The sequence below is a fragment of the Ixodes scapularis genome, unplaced genomic scaffold (assembly GCF_016920785.2).
Source record: "Ixodes scapularis isolate PalLabHiFi unplaced genomic scaffold, ASM1692078v2 PGA_scaffold1__304_contigs__length_218370807, whole genome shotgun sequence".
Classification (NCBI taxonomy): Eukaryota; Metazoa; Arthropoda; class Arachnida; order Ixodida; family Ixodidae; genus Ixodes; species Ixodes scapularis.
Genome location: NW_024609846.1, coordinates 127,108,134 through 127,124,467, shown reverse-complemented (window position 1 = coordinate 127,124,467; position 16,334 = coordinate 127,108,134). Strand labels below are relative to the sequence as shown.

At 42.2% G+C, this 16,334-nt stretch overlaps 1 protein-coding gene across 1 annotated transcript in view; it reads right to left on the bottom strand.

Annotated features, from left to right (window-relative positions):
- LOC8039853 (sodium/glucose cotransporter 5) overlaps positions 1–15,828 on the bottom strand; it is a 31,563-nt gene extending 15,735 nt beyond the window's left edge. The window contains exons 1-8 of the mRNA XM_029986138.4: positions 15,425–15,828; positions 8,563–8,634; positions 7,539–7,643; positions 6,364–6,423; positions 3,401–3,505; positions 2,335–2,440; positions 1,803–1,883; positions 476–699 (exon numbers count right to left, since the gene is read on the bottom strand). Of these exons, the coding sequence (XP_029841998.3) occupies positions 476–699; positions 1,803–1,883; positions 2,335–2,440; positions 3,401–3,505; positions 6,364–6,423; positions 7,539–7,643; positions 8,563–8,634; positions 15,425–15,532 (861 nt within the window). The 5' untranslated portion in view covers positions 15,533–15,828. The remainder of the gene's footprint in view (positions 1–475; positions 700–1,802; positions 1,884–2,334; positions 2,441–3,400; positions 3,506–6,363; positions 6,424–7,538; positions 7,644–8,562; positions 8,635–15,424) is intronic.
- Positions 15,829–16,334: the final 506 nt, after the last annotated feature.

Sequence of the window (16,334 nt, the reverse complement as noted above, 5' to 3'; positions counted from 1 at the left end):
ACACACACACACAAACACAATGACACACACGCACGCACGCGCACACGCACACACAACCACACACACAGACACAGACACACACACACACATACGCGGACTTCGGCTGCTGTCTTGGGACTTTTAGGAGGTTAATTTTCAAGCCTATAACGGACCTTTTTTATTAAGCTTATGCGAAGCGCGTCCACCCTCTCACCTGGCCTTGCTTCGAGCTGTAACTATTGTCTGAGGGCACCGATCCGCACGACCAACATTATCAGCACCTATCGTTGCGCATATTTCCTTTTCCCTGGTGTTATTTTTGAGTATCGGTAATGTGGTAAATAAGAAGCAGTGAAAACCGGTGCAACGGCACAATGCCAAGGGTTTTTTTTACGAGGGGGGGCATGTTGAGTTGCCCTTCATTTGTAGTTCAGACAAACCCGCAGACGGCGCTCGTTTCTGGTAAGAAGGTCCATTACGAAACCGGTGCGTGTACCTGGTCAGAGCACCAGTACCAGATGGCGCAAACAACGCTGCCGAAGACCATTCCAGTCCAGGGCAGCTCAGAGTCCAAAGGCGATCGCAACAGGTGGTTGTAGTTGTCGGGAACCCTTGAGCACGACTCGTTGGTGGCCGTGTAGCGGGCGTAGCTAGCGTTTGTAGGCTCGGCTGTCGCGAACGCCTTCATCAGTTGGTCGTAGCCGCCGACTTCAACGAGACCTAGAACGGGCGTAGAGGTTGGTTTCCGCACTTGCGACTGCTTACGTCCGTGTGCTTCAAAAGCTCAAAATCCCTTACGACGAAAGCACGCTGGCGTCATCTATCGGGTAACCGTGGAACACTTGCAGTTTCTGTACATTTCTGTTTTTCGCACATAATGTTCTTTCTAGGCTTGAAAAACTCTTACCATGTTATGAACGATCATTTCCCCTATATAGTAGATTTAATCTCGGAGTAATCGTAAAACTTTCGTTCTAGTGGAATGCTGTTCGAGGATCGCCTCATAGATGGCGCCAGCGTGGCAGTGTGTTCTCTAGTCGTTCGAGATGGCAAGAACGCGGTCCTACGCAAACGCGAGTGATTAAACGGGCCTTAAGGTTTGCCATGCAATGTTCTTGCTTTAGTATGCGCTGGAGATGAATAAACACATAAAAAGCACACAAAAGGCATGAACAAAACGAATAAACACAGGACCTTTTCGTTCAGATCTTTTCACTGTAGTCTTTTTATTATGTTTAACGATAATCACCTTGTTCACCTTAGCACCGTACTGCAGACAGATAAGAACTATAATTTGTCACATTTGTTGCCTCGCGGGGTTTGTTTAGCGTTGTTACAAGCAGCCAGAATAGTAATCGCTCACCTTTAAACCAGCTGGCTATTCGCTCGTTAAGTAATTCGCTTGCACAGTAACATGGAGGTTAATATTAAGCTGTTTGCGTTTGAAAGAAAAAAAAAAAATCTATGTTTTCGTCCTGCATGCGCACGCCTCAGAAAGATCAAGCTTGGCATAAATATAAGCTAGCCGTAAAAATAAAACACACAAATGTATAAGAAAAAAGGTTTTTTTTTTTTCTTTTTTTAAAGGCATTTATAATGGTTGGACGTCGTTTTCTTTCAGAGTCACGAAGACTTTGAAGTTTATCTGTGTTCACTAAAATGAATATTTATCGCCCATTGTTAACTTCTATATGGCTCAATGGACCGAAGTTGGACAGCGATTAGAAAGTGTGAGTTCGACAATACAGTGGAACAACCAACCACAAGCCCTATCACAAATTAAAACCGGAGAAGCATAACTGAACTTGAAGGATTATACTTACTCATAATCATAAGTGCAAATGCCCCAATGACAATGAGAACAGTTTGAACAAAGTCTGTCCAGATTACAGCGCTCAGACCACCTGTAAAGACAATAAAAAGTGCGCATTCAAGCCCGGTATTATGTGTATATGAGGGCTAGGTAAAAAATTATCCGCACTTTCGCCATAACACATCTTTAGTTTTTTTACACTCCCTTTTGTTCAACACCCCTTTGAGTTGATACTAGTGTGGTTACGTTCTTGAAGTTTGACCTTGATAGCGTCATTTTTCTTGCTTCTATTTTATTGTAAACATGGCCGCTCCGCTAGCAGTGTACCCCGAGGAGAAACAAAGAGCAATGATCCGAGTTCTCTGGTCGGAAGGTGTGCCAGGGGTTGAAACTCATTGGAGGCTTTAATCACAATACGGAGGCAGTACTCTACGACGTAAAAGTGTGTATTAGTGGATCGAGAAATAAACTGCGTATAATTCTTTCTGGCCCAATACATTTTTAAACACAAGAGCAGATTCAGACTGATTTACTCTCCTTACCAGCAACAGTGAAGAGACAGGCGACAATAAGAAGAGCACAAACAGACAAGTAGAGGTTCCAGCCCAGTGCTTGTTTGATGAAAATGGCCCCAGCAAAAAGATCAGCCTGCAAAGGAGGCACACAGAATCTTTCCTCAACATATGACCTACACAGCCAGCGGTACCTTATCGTTCGTTTGTTTGTACCTGAGATCTAAAAATGCAAGCTGCGGTTACGTTGTTGTCGATACAGGCATTATGCGTTGCCATAACCCGTTAGGCTGCTTATCTTTGGCAGGTATAAGTTTTTTAACGACAAAATATTTCTTCATGAGCTCGCGACAAACTTGTTGGAGCTATTATATATGGTTGAAAAAACCCCGAGACTGCGTGTAAACGACACAACACTAAAAAGTCTCTAAAGAGTTAGACACTTTTTAGTGTTGTGTCGTTTACCCGCAGTCTTGGGTTTTTTTCAACCATGTGCAATGTACACCAGCTCGTTTGCGCCCTTACATTTTGTCTATTATATAACCTTTATATTTTCATCGAAATTTTAATTTTTAATATGAACCCAAGGAACTATAAGTGAATTTTGACTAGTGTTTCTTAAAAATTGAAAAAAAGTTATGTAAAAGTTGAATAAATATTTAAACGTTTTTTGCTGACAAAAAAGTCAAAGCATTTGATTGCTCTCTAGTTTACCAGACGTGCAGTAACTGCAGGACCTGATCACTCTATGATAATGCAGGAAATTTTCTCAAAATAAAGAGTGTAAAACATTTTTATCATGAAAACTAGTTTTCGTCAAGTGTATTAGGCAATTATATTTGAAAAAAAAAAACTTTTTCTCGCTATTTAGATAATTTCACCAACATTGCCTCGGTTGCGTCCTCCAAGGCGTCGACGTTAATACCATGTAAGCATAATTACTTGTGTCAATTTTTTTAAAACCACACGATGTGTAAAATAATTTGCTGAGTTCCATAATTTTCTTCAGGAAATAGTCATGCGCACATGTAAACACGTTATAGTAACAGAAGAAAACAGACTATGCTAGAAATGTGAGCAAAACCCGAATGCCTACCGAGATCTTGGTGAATATGGAAAGCAGCAACGCCAACACGGAGAGGTAGATCCGAATTCTTTGGCCTCCAAACCTTTTTCGAAGGTATTCCGGCATAGTATACACCTGCCGAGGGGAAACATAAGTGGATCATGACATTGTGACGAAGGCGCGTGTGAACAAATGAAGGCGGTTGTCCAAAAACTAACATTTTAGATATATGTATATCTTAAAGCCTTTTAGGGTCTCTAACGCAACCCCCTAACCCCAAAAAATGTGTCCCTCCGTCCGCCCATTCCCGCACATATTTTGCAGCAAAATTGACGTCCCGTGATGTCAGGGAATCACTTTCCGCCAGGACTTGAAACCGTGATGTTTCGTCACGTGAGCACATCGCATGACGTCAAATTACGTGACATTAATTGAATCGCTAATTTTGGCTGGGAAATTAAGTCACGTGACTTCAGCGGAGAAACTAAAATTGTTACTTTTTACTCCCTGAAACGACTTCTTAATGTCTTTTAGCAGATTTCAACGATCAGCGATCGATGCTGCATTCCATGTACCTTAGGATTTTATAGATAGATAAAGGTCGCGCGTAATTTCTTACTTATACTTGCTAGAGCCAAAACAAGAGCCTGTGACAACCTCTATTTGTAAGTGGCTGATTGGTTGTTGTCTGTGGCCTTGGCACCGCTGACGGGTTTTGTCACCAATGTACAGGGTGATTCAAGGAGAGGCCAGGCTCTTTAAATCGACCGCGAAATTCGGTTTCTTAAAGGGGCACTGACACCCCAAAGGTCGTACTCTTTTTTATTGTCTAAAACGATGCAAGTTTTAGTCATAGACACGCAAAAAAACCGCATCGCGAAAAAACATTTCCCCGCGCGAGCGAGCGCCTTTTTATTTTTGGCGTTTATATTTCCCGCGCTTACCTCCTTGCTTCTTTTGATCGGTGACGTCAAAAATCAGGAAATTTAGAAGCTTTGTAGGCGACATTTCTATAACATTTAATAACGGCAATCGTAAAACATGTTTTTTAACGCAATGACGAACGCACTACGGCCTTTCTTTTTGAAATACCGAAAATCAGATTTCGGTCTGATGTCGCTTCCTGGATTTGTGTTCTCCCTCGGAAAATTTGGCGGCGCTCGAGCGAGTCTGGGAAGAAACCGGTTTTTCCCCGCGCCGGCTCCCTTCTATCCCGCCTGCTCACCTCCTCCTCTCTTCGGGTCGCGGTAGCAACGGCGCTTTGCTTCACAGCGTGGTGCGGAGGTCCGAAACAAAGTCGAGTCGCAGGAGACCGCAAAATTTGACTCACTGCAATGGCGCGGATCGCGCGGGAACTTCAAATTCGGCATTTGGAAATTGTTTTTTTAATTCACGAATGCTGAATTCCCAAGTTTCGAATTTTGAGGGTAATGTCCCGGCATCATTTTCAATCGTTTCGGATAATAAAATAAATTACGATTTTGATATGTCAGTGCCCCTTTAAACTATCGTGCTACGACTTTGTGCAGCGTTGCCCACAGATGGTGCATTTTTTTTTTTTTGTAAAATTTGCAAAGAGCGAACTTACATGAGGAAAAAGTAAAGAAAGAAAAAGGCTTAGCTCCTATGGAAACGCAGCGACGCCACCGGTCTTCAAACAACATGGCGCCGTTTCGCACGGGAGACAAATGATGGAGCAACGAAAAGTCGAACACCGCCAACGAATGAGCATACGGCGCCGAGAGCCGGCGTCTTTAGCAGACGATCTTTTCGACCCAAAAGCGGCGCGCGTTCCGCAGGCGGTGACAGACGCAGAAACAAAAACAAGCGCGGTAACAAACGGAACTGCAGTTCCTTGTCTGCTAAAGACGCCGGCTCTCGGCGTCGTATGCTCGTTCGTTGGCGGCAGTTGGCATCGCGACCGCTTGCGCCATCTCTTGTCTCCCGTGCGAAACGGCGCCATGTTGTTTGAAGACCGGTGGTGTCGCTGCGTTTCCATAGGAGCTAAGCCTTTTTCTTTCTTTCCTTTTTCCTCAGGTAAGTTCGCTCTTTGCAAATTTTACAAAAAAACGCACCATCTGTGGGCAACGCTGCACAAAGTCGTAGCGCGACAGGTTAAGAAACCGAATTTTGCGGTCGATTTAAAGAGCCTGGCCTCTCCTTGAATCACCCTGTAAATATGTATTTAATAAAAGCCTTAGCCTAACCACATTACCGCCTACGAACCAAAGCTGACACAGACCAAAGTACCTCCTTCAGAAAGGCCCCACAATTAAGGACAACAGTTTTTATAGCATATTGTGTCACTGAAATTAAAGGATTCTGCTTATGTAAAATGCGTACTTCGTTTTATGCTTTATGAAAATACGCAACTTCAGGTTGTTCAGCGTAAAGCAGCAGTCTCAACTCCCATCTCGTTATCGAGCAGGCTTCAATTTCACTTCAGGGATATTTAGATCATAGCAGATAAAAGAGAAAAGCCATCGATGGTGAAGTGCATTATGGAGATTTAAAGCATTGTTACAGAACTCAAGGCGCGCCAATCACAAAGATGCCTAGTGTATTGCTCTCACTGGGAAAAAAGAAGTGGGAGATAAATTTCCTACCACTGCCTCACAAGCGCCCAAAGAATTACCTTCAGAGTACTTCACCTGAGTCTGAGCTTCAATGATACGCCTTTATCTTAAGTTGAAATATTGGTTCAGGTCACCAGGCATAAGTTTCGGGCACTGCATATAACTGCAGCATTTTGTCTCGGAATGCATGCAAATGGGAATAGTGGATAGCGGGACGGATTTGTGACTTAGGCAATACAACAGTTCTAGAGGCCATGTACTTTTGTTTTCCGTTTAACAAACTGTAAACAGGGAAGCCCTATGGGCTAATGATGCTTTCCTTTTTTTTCTGGTGTCACGTCTTTTGGCTTATGCTACTTTGTTGTCCACATTGGGCCACTGACGTCCTTCGAATGTATTATATTCAACCAGGCTTACCCCTGAGGCGACGTAAACAGGAACGAAGAACCAGCCGAGCAAAATCAAGACAAACAGCGCCTACACGAAAGAAAGATGTTTTCTGTAAATGTCAAAACTCAGATATCGTAACGACTTAAATGTATAAACTTCCCACTAAGTAAACAAGCAGCTGCACATAACCGCAACAATAACAGGGAGTTGACTAATTGTGATGCTTGTAGTACTGGGAATTTAAGGTGATTATTTTTCAGAGCCTCTTTTACCTGTAGTCTTTTACACATGACATGACTCGTTTATTCAGATGATTAACTCGGGAACAGCTTTTTATGGCAAACTGGTCGAAACAATGAGCGCCCTGCCGTATTATGCCAATGTCTAGAAGGTATGAAATTCTTAAACCCCTAGTGCATCCTGGTGGTTGATAAACGCCACATTTCCACAGCTTTGGCGGATAGCTGACTGCTTTCACGACCACAGCCGCAGAATGCTACTCTCAAACGCAGTCATAATTACCCACGCCTCAGCTGGCTATCTGTATACTGAAAGGCTCTACATTAGTTCTTTCATAAATATATCTTTGACAAATAACGCAGTTACGCTAGATCTTCATACTGCCAGGGTGTAATAGTAACTGTAATGACCTTAAAATAAAAAGAATATGGAAAGGTTATATAGATCCTAACTAATCGTCTTAAAACTGGTAACCTGCTAATTTACCTATTCGAGGAATGTGCATTTAGGAAAAGGCATCCAATTATCCAGATATCTTCTCAGTTCTTGCCATTTGATAGCCGCAAAACCACATAAATAATAACAAAACGTATTTATACCTGTGAAACGACTGATGAAGAGGCTGCAGGCGACCGACAGATATTTGCCAAAAGACGGTGGGCTTTTTCATGTTCTGATCTAAAATGCGTTTGTTATTTTTAACATTTCCCGGGATTGGTATATCAACGATTCCTGAAAACCCTAACGTCTTTTGAATAACGTTTAATGTTTATGTTGTAAACTAGATATGCATTAAGGGGTTACCAAATTTACCGTCAAGAACCGAATGTCTAATCCGTAAAGATCGGTGTAGAAATTCATGTAAAATTGTGTCTTTTTAGTAGATGGCTACAATAGTAAATCCACAAGGATATAAATAGCCAGTGTAACTTTTTTTCTAAGGAATGCTGAGATAAACTTACGTTGAGTTCAAACCCAGCGATGCCGATCCCAGAAGCGGCACCCGACCCAGCCAAGCCGACGAAGTGTCCGCTCCCGATGTTGCTGGCAAACAGGGAAGCCCCCACCTACCAGTGAAATTATCCAAACTAAGTAAATGTGACCATCCCTCGTAACATAGTTTCTTATAAAATAAAGGTAGTACTTTTTATTTTTAGAGGTTTTAAGTTATTCCTTGTATTCACAAGATATTTAGTAGATCTTTATATGCGATAGCTCATACATATCAGCCAATACATTTACCGGAACACCCTGCATAAGTGTCATTTGTTTTCGTTAATCGTTTTTAAAAGACCTAAGCAAATGCTGGAACGGAGCCGTTTGAATGTCAGCAACCAGTTACCTGACGTAATTTCACACCCTATGTGACTGCGTGTTGAAACTGCACGCTTTTGGCACTTCAGTGAGGAACCGATCGCGGCGATAAAAAGCGGGCGTTTTGAAATCCTGAATAAAGCGGATACACGCGTAGGCTTCATATGATTTCTTCATTTATTGGTGCTTAGAAGCTTGTTTTCACACACACTTCCCATACTTGCAATCAATATAGAGCTATATATTCTAGTTGTTAAATGACAGTTGATAATTATACAAGTATACCATCACCAACTCAGCAAGAGAATTTATCAATATTTCGCGCCTTTTTGAAACAAATTCAGCAATAAAACCTTTTGTAGAAATACAACAACAGAAAACAGAAAAAATGACGAAGGACAGGTGGAAGGAGTAGACACGACAAGCACTCCGGTTTCGGTGGTTGAACGTCTTTATGTTTGATTCTTCATTATTAACTTCAGTTAAAAACAGCTCTTGTTGTTTATACACCTTCTACCTATCCTCGGTCATTTTCGGCGCTGTTTTCAATTAGTAATGATTCACCAACTCGCCCAAGTTACCTCTCTTAAATCGTGCTTTAGTTTTCGTAAATTTCCCAGAAATCGTAATCCACAGTTCCTTATAGACAGACACAAAAATACGTGAACTTACGGGTATCCAGTGCATACTTCTGCTCGCTAAAAAGTAGCCGCTCATTGAGCCCCGACTGCTCCTCCATGATGACTGAAATAAATTCAAGGCACATCCAGACTCAGCTTGACGAGGTCGAAGTGCTTCGTGCTTTGTGCTTTTTGCTTTCTATGAGTGTTTATTTAAACATTCTTCACAATTAATAACATGCAAAGGTGTTATCAAAGTCAAAGTTGCTACAAGACGTTCGGATGCCCCGTGCTAGAAGGCCCGTTACGGGGACGTCACGGTAGGGAGACTGTTTCCCACTTGCTTTGTAGAAACCGTTGAATATCGGAAACTACAAATTTCTGTGTTCCTTTTTTTATATCAAGATTACGTCTGTGTTTATGCGATCAGAATCAAGGAATTTCAAGCCGCAAGCCTAAAAATAGGTAAAACTTAGCATCTTGCAAGCCTTTAAATTTTACCTTTTATTCATAGTTTACAAAATGAAACGAAAACAAGGGGCATAAGTTCAAGCCATAATCACTCTCACATTGGGCAAGGAAAATAAAATAACTGGAAAGGTAACATAAAACTGGCACAACATAATAATAGAATTACAATCGTCAGCCGCCTGACAAATAAACAACTTACCTTTCGCGGATATGGACTGTTCCACATGACTGTTATTCCTTATATTAGAAAACTGCCTGTATATTTTATTCATAGATAACTTCAAAATCCCTTCAGTGTCCTCAGCTCACCGCTATTTTCTTTTTTAAACTTTCATTGTAAAGTTGCACCTTGAGTTTTCTTCGTGATTTATAAATCCTGGTGAAGTTTTCGATGATACTTTTATTTCACTGAAAACTTTATCTTGCTTATCACTAGGTGCATAACTTCATTATGGTACCGGTGGTAAGTATAGAACAATTTATAATATATGAGTATCTTCGTACAGAATACCAGGAATAAAGTCATCTCAAAGAAGAGTTAGTGAGCTTTGATAATTTAACGTCTACAAAATTATTACAATCTAAGGCAGCGTAATCTTGGTATTATCAAAACACGTGTTTAGACTACTAACTGTCAAAAAATAAGAAAAAAATCACTATTGGCTGGATGATGGACACATTGCTTTGGTTAACGAGAATTGTTCCTCTTGAAGCACGAGCGTGCTCGGTTCTTTTTGGCAATATTCACGCACTGCATCACAAACTCTTGGTATGCCATTAGAGAACAACAATTTGTTAGCAAACCCTGTTAAAACGGCCAGCATTTGTCCATATTATAAAAGGCCCCAATACTCTCAAGTTTTGGGGGCTAGACCTCATATAATCTCCATCAATTACATTAAGATAAGCCAATGTTCAGATTGCGAGCTAACGATGCCAAGATCACGCATGAAGGATTATGCTATGGACTGTAGGTAAGCGACAAATATTACAAGTAAATTTATTACACACCCAAAAACCATAAAATCATAACATTTTTAGAATGGTCGCCAGATAATTTAAACTAAGTCTGAGGGAAGCCGACAATTCTAGATAGGTTATATAAAAAATAACTCTCGGGGATAGTCTAATTGGCGTATGATGTTTTGATAGGACACAGTTATCTCTTACTCTATGAACGTATATGTTCACTTTCCTACAGAACACGCTGACAGCCGATCACTAATGACGAAGCTCAAGATATGGTTAGACATAAAAAAGGCAACGCATGCACACATATATTAGCACTACGTTTCACTTGTTCGTTGTCTCTGCACACGTCAAAATTTTCAAGATTTTTATTATAAACTTTTCCCCTCTCTGGGATCCTTCTGTTTTTGGTGCTTACTCTTAGGTGCATGTGTGTTTTGGAAAAATATTGAAGCAAACGCTTTTTGTAGGATCCGGCTAAACGACAAAGCTCCGAACGTCTCCTAACAAGAGGTTGACTTCCAATCTGAGCCTTCCGAGAAGGTTTATGTTTGCAAGCTATGCGAGTACACGGCGAGGCGGACACGTTGGGGATTTCCACGCCGTCAACGTTTTTTTAGCTTCCTGCCCTTCGGCGCGTAGTGCAAGAATACAAGAGCAAGTCTCGGCATTTTCCAGCCACGCTCGAAACTCAAGGATAAAGCAACCCTTGCTAACTTTATGGAAACCTTCCGGAGGCTAAATAACTACGCTCGGAGGCTGTGCGCTTGGTATTTGAGACTCGCATTTGTTTCATTATAATTGCATTTCTCGTTTTGTCCTTTGTTTTCATAACAAAACACTGTTTGGGAGAAACAAAAAAAAATTATTTCACTATACTTCGTTTCACCTCAGGTGAAAGCAAGTATAAAAAAAACACCATCTGCAAAATTGCCTTCTCTTTTCTTTTAGAACAAAATAGCAAAATTTTTATATTAGATTTATTATACTTTCGTCGCGCTCCTAAGGACGACCAACACTAAAAGTTTTGCTGCGTTCCAGTACAGAAATGACGTTTTTAAATACTTTTGCTTCTGTAAAAATATAATTGAGTGGTATGCTATTCCCGAGCAAGTTGTCATTGTTACAATTTTGAATTATTTAAAATACGCTCAAATGAATTGCATAGTCAAGTTGTTTGAGTGCGTGACCCAACATTTATTATAGGTGTGGCTATTAAATAACGGGGCTGGTGGAAAAAAGTGTAATTTATTATTAAACTTTTAACAATTAACGTTATCCCCTTCAACATACTCCCCTCCCTTACCTATTCACAGTTGCGTACGAAGTTTCTATTCTTAAAACAGTACTGCAGGTAAAGCTCTCAGCAGAGCTGCCTTTTCTTCCTTTATTTCATCCATAGTCTGAAAATGGGTTCCATTTAGTGCGGATTTTACCTTAGGAAACAACTAACAGTCACATGACGTTAAATCGGGCGATCAAGGTGGACAGTCCAGCACTGGGATATTATACGCAGGAAATTGCTTTGTAGACAGAGAACAGTGAGCTGGAGCATTGTCCTAATGCACAATTCACGCGTTGATCTTTTATAACATGGCTCTCTCCTTCCTCACTCGTTCTCTCGGCTTGGATATAACTTCAAGGTAATACTGCTGATTAACTGTGAACCCGTGGTATCCATTTGACCATGACCACTGCATTAATAAAAAAAAGCAAAAACAATCAGCGTTGCCTTCATTTTCGACTTGCTCATTCTTGCCTTATTCCAAACTTTTGACGACGTGGGAGTTTTTAAGTGCATCGATTACCTGTCGGTTTCTGGATCGTACTGAAAAATCGACGTCTCCTCACATCTGGGGATATTTTCCTGTAAGTCAGTTCCGGTGCGAGTGAGACGCCCGTTTATGGGCGAATGCTCCCTGTCGATTTGTGCCAGGTCCCAGTTCTTCCCTTGTGCGTCTCGTAAATTGCGTTTCCTTGTAAATGCATCAGTGTTCAGGCTGAGGAATATCTCACGAACTCCGGGACCAGCAAGTATAAGTGCCTTCCGTGTACGAAGCGACGCTATCCGTCAACATCGGAGCTCTCTCCGACGCCAGCATCGCTGACACGCCTCCCAACGATATCGCGGCTTTCTGAACTCTGCGAATGCTGACTACGGTAATTCTTTGCCAAATGTTAGCCGGTTGTTCGAGTCAACAGTGGCGAAAATAGACGAACTTATCCGCGAAGTGCGGCAGCTACGAGTGGAAAAAGTTCGCTTCGTGTTGAGTGTATGAACTACGAGAATGTTTCTTGGGCAAACAGGACATCGTGCACCGCTGTTCAACGGGGACCGGCAACCAGCTCCGACGACGGGTATAGTTTCGCTTCGGTTGTGGCGGATCTCCCAACTGCTGCGGGCGCTGGCTTCAAACCCAGCCTTTTTGTTCAGTTCAGAATTTAAAAACAGCGCGAAAAGACAAGGATCAGACGAAGAAGTAACACGGATGCAGCGCTGTTTTCGTCTCGTCCGCGTCTTTTCGCGCTGTTTTTAATTCTGAAGTATGTACCAACTTGCCCGAGTCTCGACTTTAGCTTTGTACGGTCCAAGTCCCTGCCCGCCAACACTGTACGTTTCTGCGCCACTCGACCGACCAGGAAACGAAGATACCGAGGCCTCCAGCCACGTTTGGTACGCCCAAACAATGGTCATCAGAAAGCCGTCTGTGGCGACAGGCCTCTTCGTCTCCAGTCTGGCTTCGGACTATAAACCATAGGATGTACAAGAAATTCTGACGTGGCTTTTTGGGGACAAGACCATCACGTCCACCAAACTGAAAACCAGGTATATGACGTACAGTTCCTTCCACATCTCTATGAATAAGGAATTGTTTGAACTCGTAAACAAACTTTATGCGTGGAATGTCGGCTGGGTCCGTCGCCCTGTGAATGAAAAGTTGTCGCCTTCACGGCATTTCGAAGATCCTGATACCACTCTAATTACCTCCAAGAATGACAAGGCAAATTAACATGTACTATCAAAATACGAGAGGTTTCAGGATCGAATGAAGTATTTTTTTCTAATTCTCTTTTCTGTGAATATATAATTTGCCTGACGGAAACGTGGCTCAATGGAGCTTGCATAAGTAGTTCCTATTTTCAGGTCAATTATCTGTTTTTAGGGCCAACAGAAATTACAATGAATCGGTCAAACACGGAGGTGGTGTTCTTGTATATAGCATACAAGTCTAAATTTTATCCATTTAGGCGAAAAGATCTGGAGACGTATGAGGAGTGCGTTTGGTTGGAAATACCGGCGTCAGACGGCTAGAACTATCTTGTTGGCTGTTACTATTTTCTGCCATATTCTGACGTTAGCTTTTTTGTAGACCATGTTGCACACCTTGAGAAGCGAATTGATTTTTCCAAATGCAAGGTGCACATTTACGGTGATTTTAATGTTACAAAAGTAGGCTGGCGTTCAGGCCTTATCGAGAGTGACTGTGCTGCAATATAAGAGAAAGCGCAGTGTCTGAGGCATTGTATCAATTCTAACTGGCTTCATGAGCACAATATGATTAAAAACTGTGCTGGAAACATTTTAGATTTGATGATATCAAACGTGACCATTTCCGAAGTCAAGAAGGTACGTGATTCGCTTGTTCCAATAGCCAATTTTTATCCACCATTTAGTTTATCTTTTTTTTTTTTTTTTTTTGCAACCACTACCTGTGCAAGCCATTTTTGTTTTTCCTTAGCTGAATTGTTTTTTTGATTGCATGGTGAATATTTGTAAATAGCAAGGTACAGAGTATTTCAAATTAAGAATAAACAAATATGATAAAGTAAGAGCGCAGAGAGCGCTAAGCTAATCAAGTGAATCGAACAGCGACGAAACTGCAGCGTCACGGCATTTGTCATATTTTTTGTGAGTATGTGTGTGCGCGCTATTATCGACTGGATCAATCTATCGCAGTGAACACACCGTGACCTAGCGCTTTTAGCATGTACTTTTTTACTTGCAGCCTAAGGCAGTTTATGAGGCAAAAGCACGCAGCCAAAACTCCAAGACAAGTAGCAGTTCAATGACCTCGAAATTATGCGTTGCGCTCACCCGTGAATTTAGAATTGATAGGTGAGCCTCTGCGAACTATGATACAAATCACGAATGCCAAGCTCGTATTTTTTGTCGCGGTGACGCCGCACCTACTACGGAAAAAGTGGAGCGGCGTTTGAAGAGTACACGTCAATCGGACATCGCGCACAATAAACGAAAATGACGCTCTATATTATTGTAATCAATGCCTTGCCTTTTCCTGTTCTCTCACACAATACAATGGTATCAGAAAAGATATAAAAAAAAAAGAGATAACGCAGAGCCAGGCTGTTCCTGCTCGAAACTATAGCTTGCCAAAACTCTGATTGACAGCCGGAAGACGTAGACGTACTCCATGTCAGCAAATATTTGCTAATTATTTATTATACTTGTATTGCCTATACTGCCTACTTACTAGCCACTGCATTTTCTGTTACTGAAACATTACAATTCAAAGAGAACTACAAACAATCCTAAAATGGTCGACTAACGTAAATCAGGATTTGTTATAGACCAAACATATACCATTCTACATGCTGAAATTTTTATACATTGGGATTCGTATCGCGTAAGCATAAGGGTGAAACTTGCCAGCACAAATGTATTAATTCCCTGCTGATTCTTGATCTCCACACCGAATGCGAGCTGCACGGTACATAGTTTCACAAGCGCCACTTCAAAGAGCGACAATTAAATAGTAATTCGCTCAGGCAATTAATGTTCCCCCCACTGCATGCGCGCAGAAACCATATTCGCCTGAGGCAAAGCATCTACGCATGCGCAGTGCAGAAAGCAGCGCCACCGCAGTGGAATGACGTCAGAGACTTGAGTTTGTGTATTACACCAACTGACCAACAGAACCTCCCCCCCCCCCCCCCTTTCTAGAAAATTAACTACAGTGAGCATTTTGAATAAAGCCCTAATCTAATAAATACTTCTGAGATTTCAAATAAGCAAACAATAACATTATCATATTGTGTTCATGTGGAGGAGGAGAGAAACATAGTAACGACCAGAATGGGACGCGTGACCTTCAGTACATTCTTTTGTGTATTTGGGCTCATGCAGAATTTACGCTTTTCACGAACGGTGTAGGTGTTTACCAGTCATGACCTAGACCGTATTTTTAAGTTAAAAGTAGCAATCATGTTTCTTTTCGTGGGTTCCCCCTTGCCTTTCCAATATTTTCTAGAAAATTCCGGCTACAACAGTGTTGCTGTACGCTAGGACCTGCTGTCCTGAAAAATGCGGTTCCTCAGAACAATGAATCTTAAATTTACGTACTGTGCGCATGTTCGAGCGCTACATATTTAAGCCTACATAAAATAGAACAGCCATTGGGTTATAATTGCAATTAGTATAATCCACGTGACTTTCAGTAAAAAATGGTACTCACCCAAATTCCAACAGCTATCACAGCTACGAAGTACGTCACCACGACCACAATATCCCAGGGTTCAAGGTTGATCTTTCCGAAGGCGTTACGGCTGTTCACCGCGCTCATTGTCGTTCTTTTGCCCTTTCTCCACTCACTTTCACGCACCTCCTCTTTCACCTGTCAGGTATCTTCCTGTTTCAAAGTCAGTATCCTGACGCAGGAATCCAAAATGCAGGCATGCGCTGACTAGCGCCGTTTCACTTTCTGCATCCGCCGACCGCCGCTTTTAGACGACCGGATCGGAAGCTTGAAACACGAGATTCACACGTCTTGGGCCAACGCGGGAAGCTCAGATGAAGTGTCATGTGTCGACGGGCTCGACTACGTTGATCGTCGCGAGGCGAGAGCGCGCCGCACGTGAGGACTGCCGCTCTGGCACTGGGTGGTTATCAATAGGAAACGAACGTGCGATTGTACAAAAAAAAAAAGAAGTGCCAGGGGCGAGAAGGTGAAACAAGGTAAGCAAGCGATTCCCTCGCCTCCATGCGGCAGGTGCGTCAACTGTTGCCCCCGGAGGAAAGGGTTGCTATGTCGGGCGCGCTATTCCAGCCACAAGCGCAATGTCTAGCGACGCGAGGATCGTTCAGCGTTATTTCTCAGAACGCCTCTGGAGAACGTAAGAGCTACATCCCGGATAATTATCGCACGCATAATAGTGTTTGGTGCCCGCCGCAAAGCAGGTTGCCCTGCTCAAGGCCACTATACATAGTACCTTCCTGTTCTTCTTAACCGTCCCATTCCACGTAAAGCAAACTGTTCCGACGTTCGCAAAAAATGTAATTCCGAGTGCCAAACGGCCCAACTTGTGGCTTTATCGTTTGTGTCCAATGTACGGCGAGTTAAAGAAAACAAAAAACGTCAATCTATT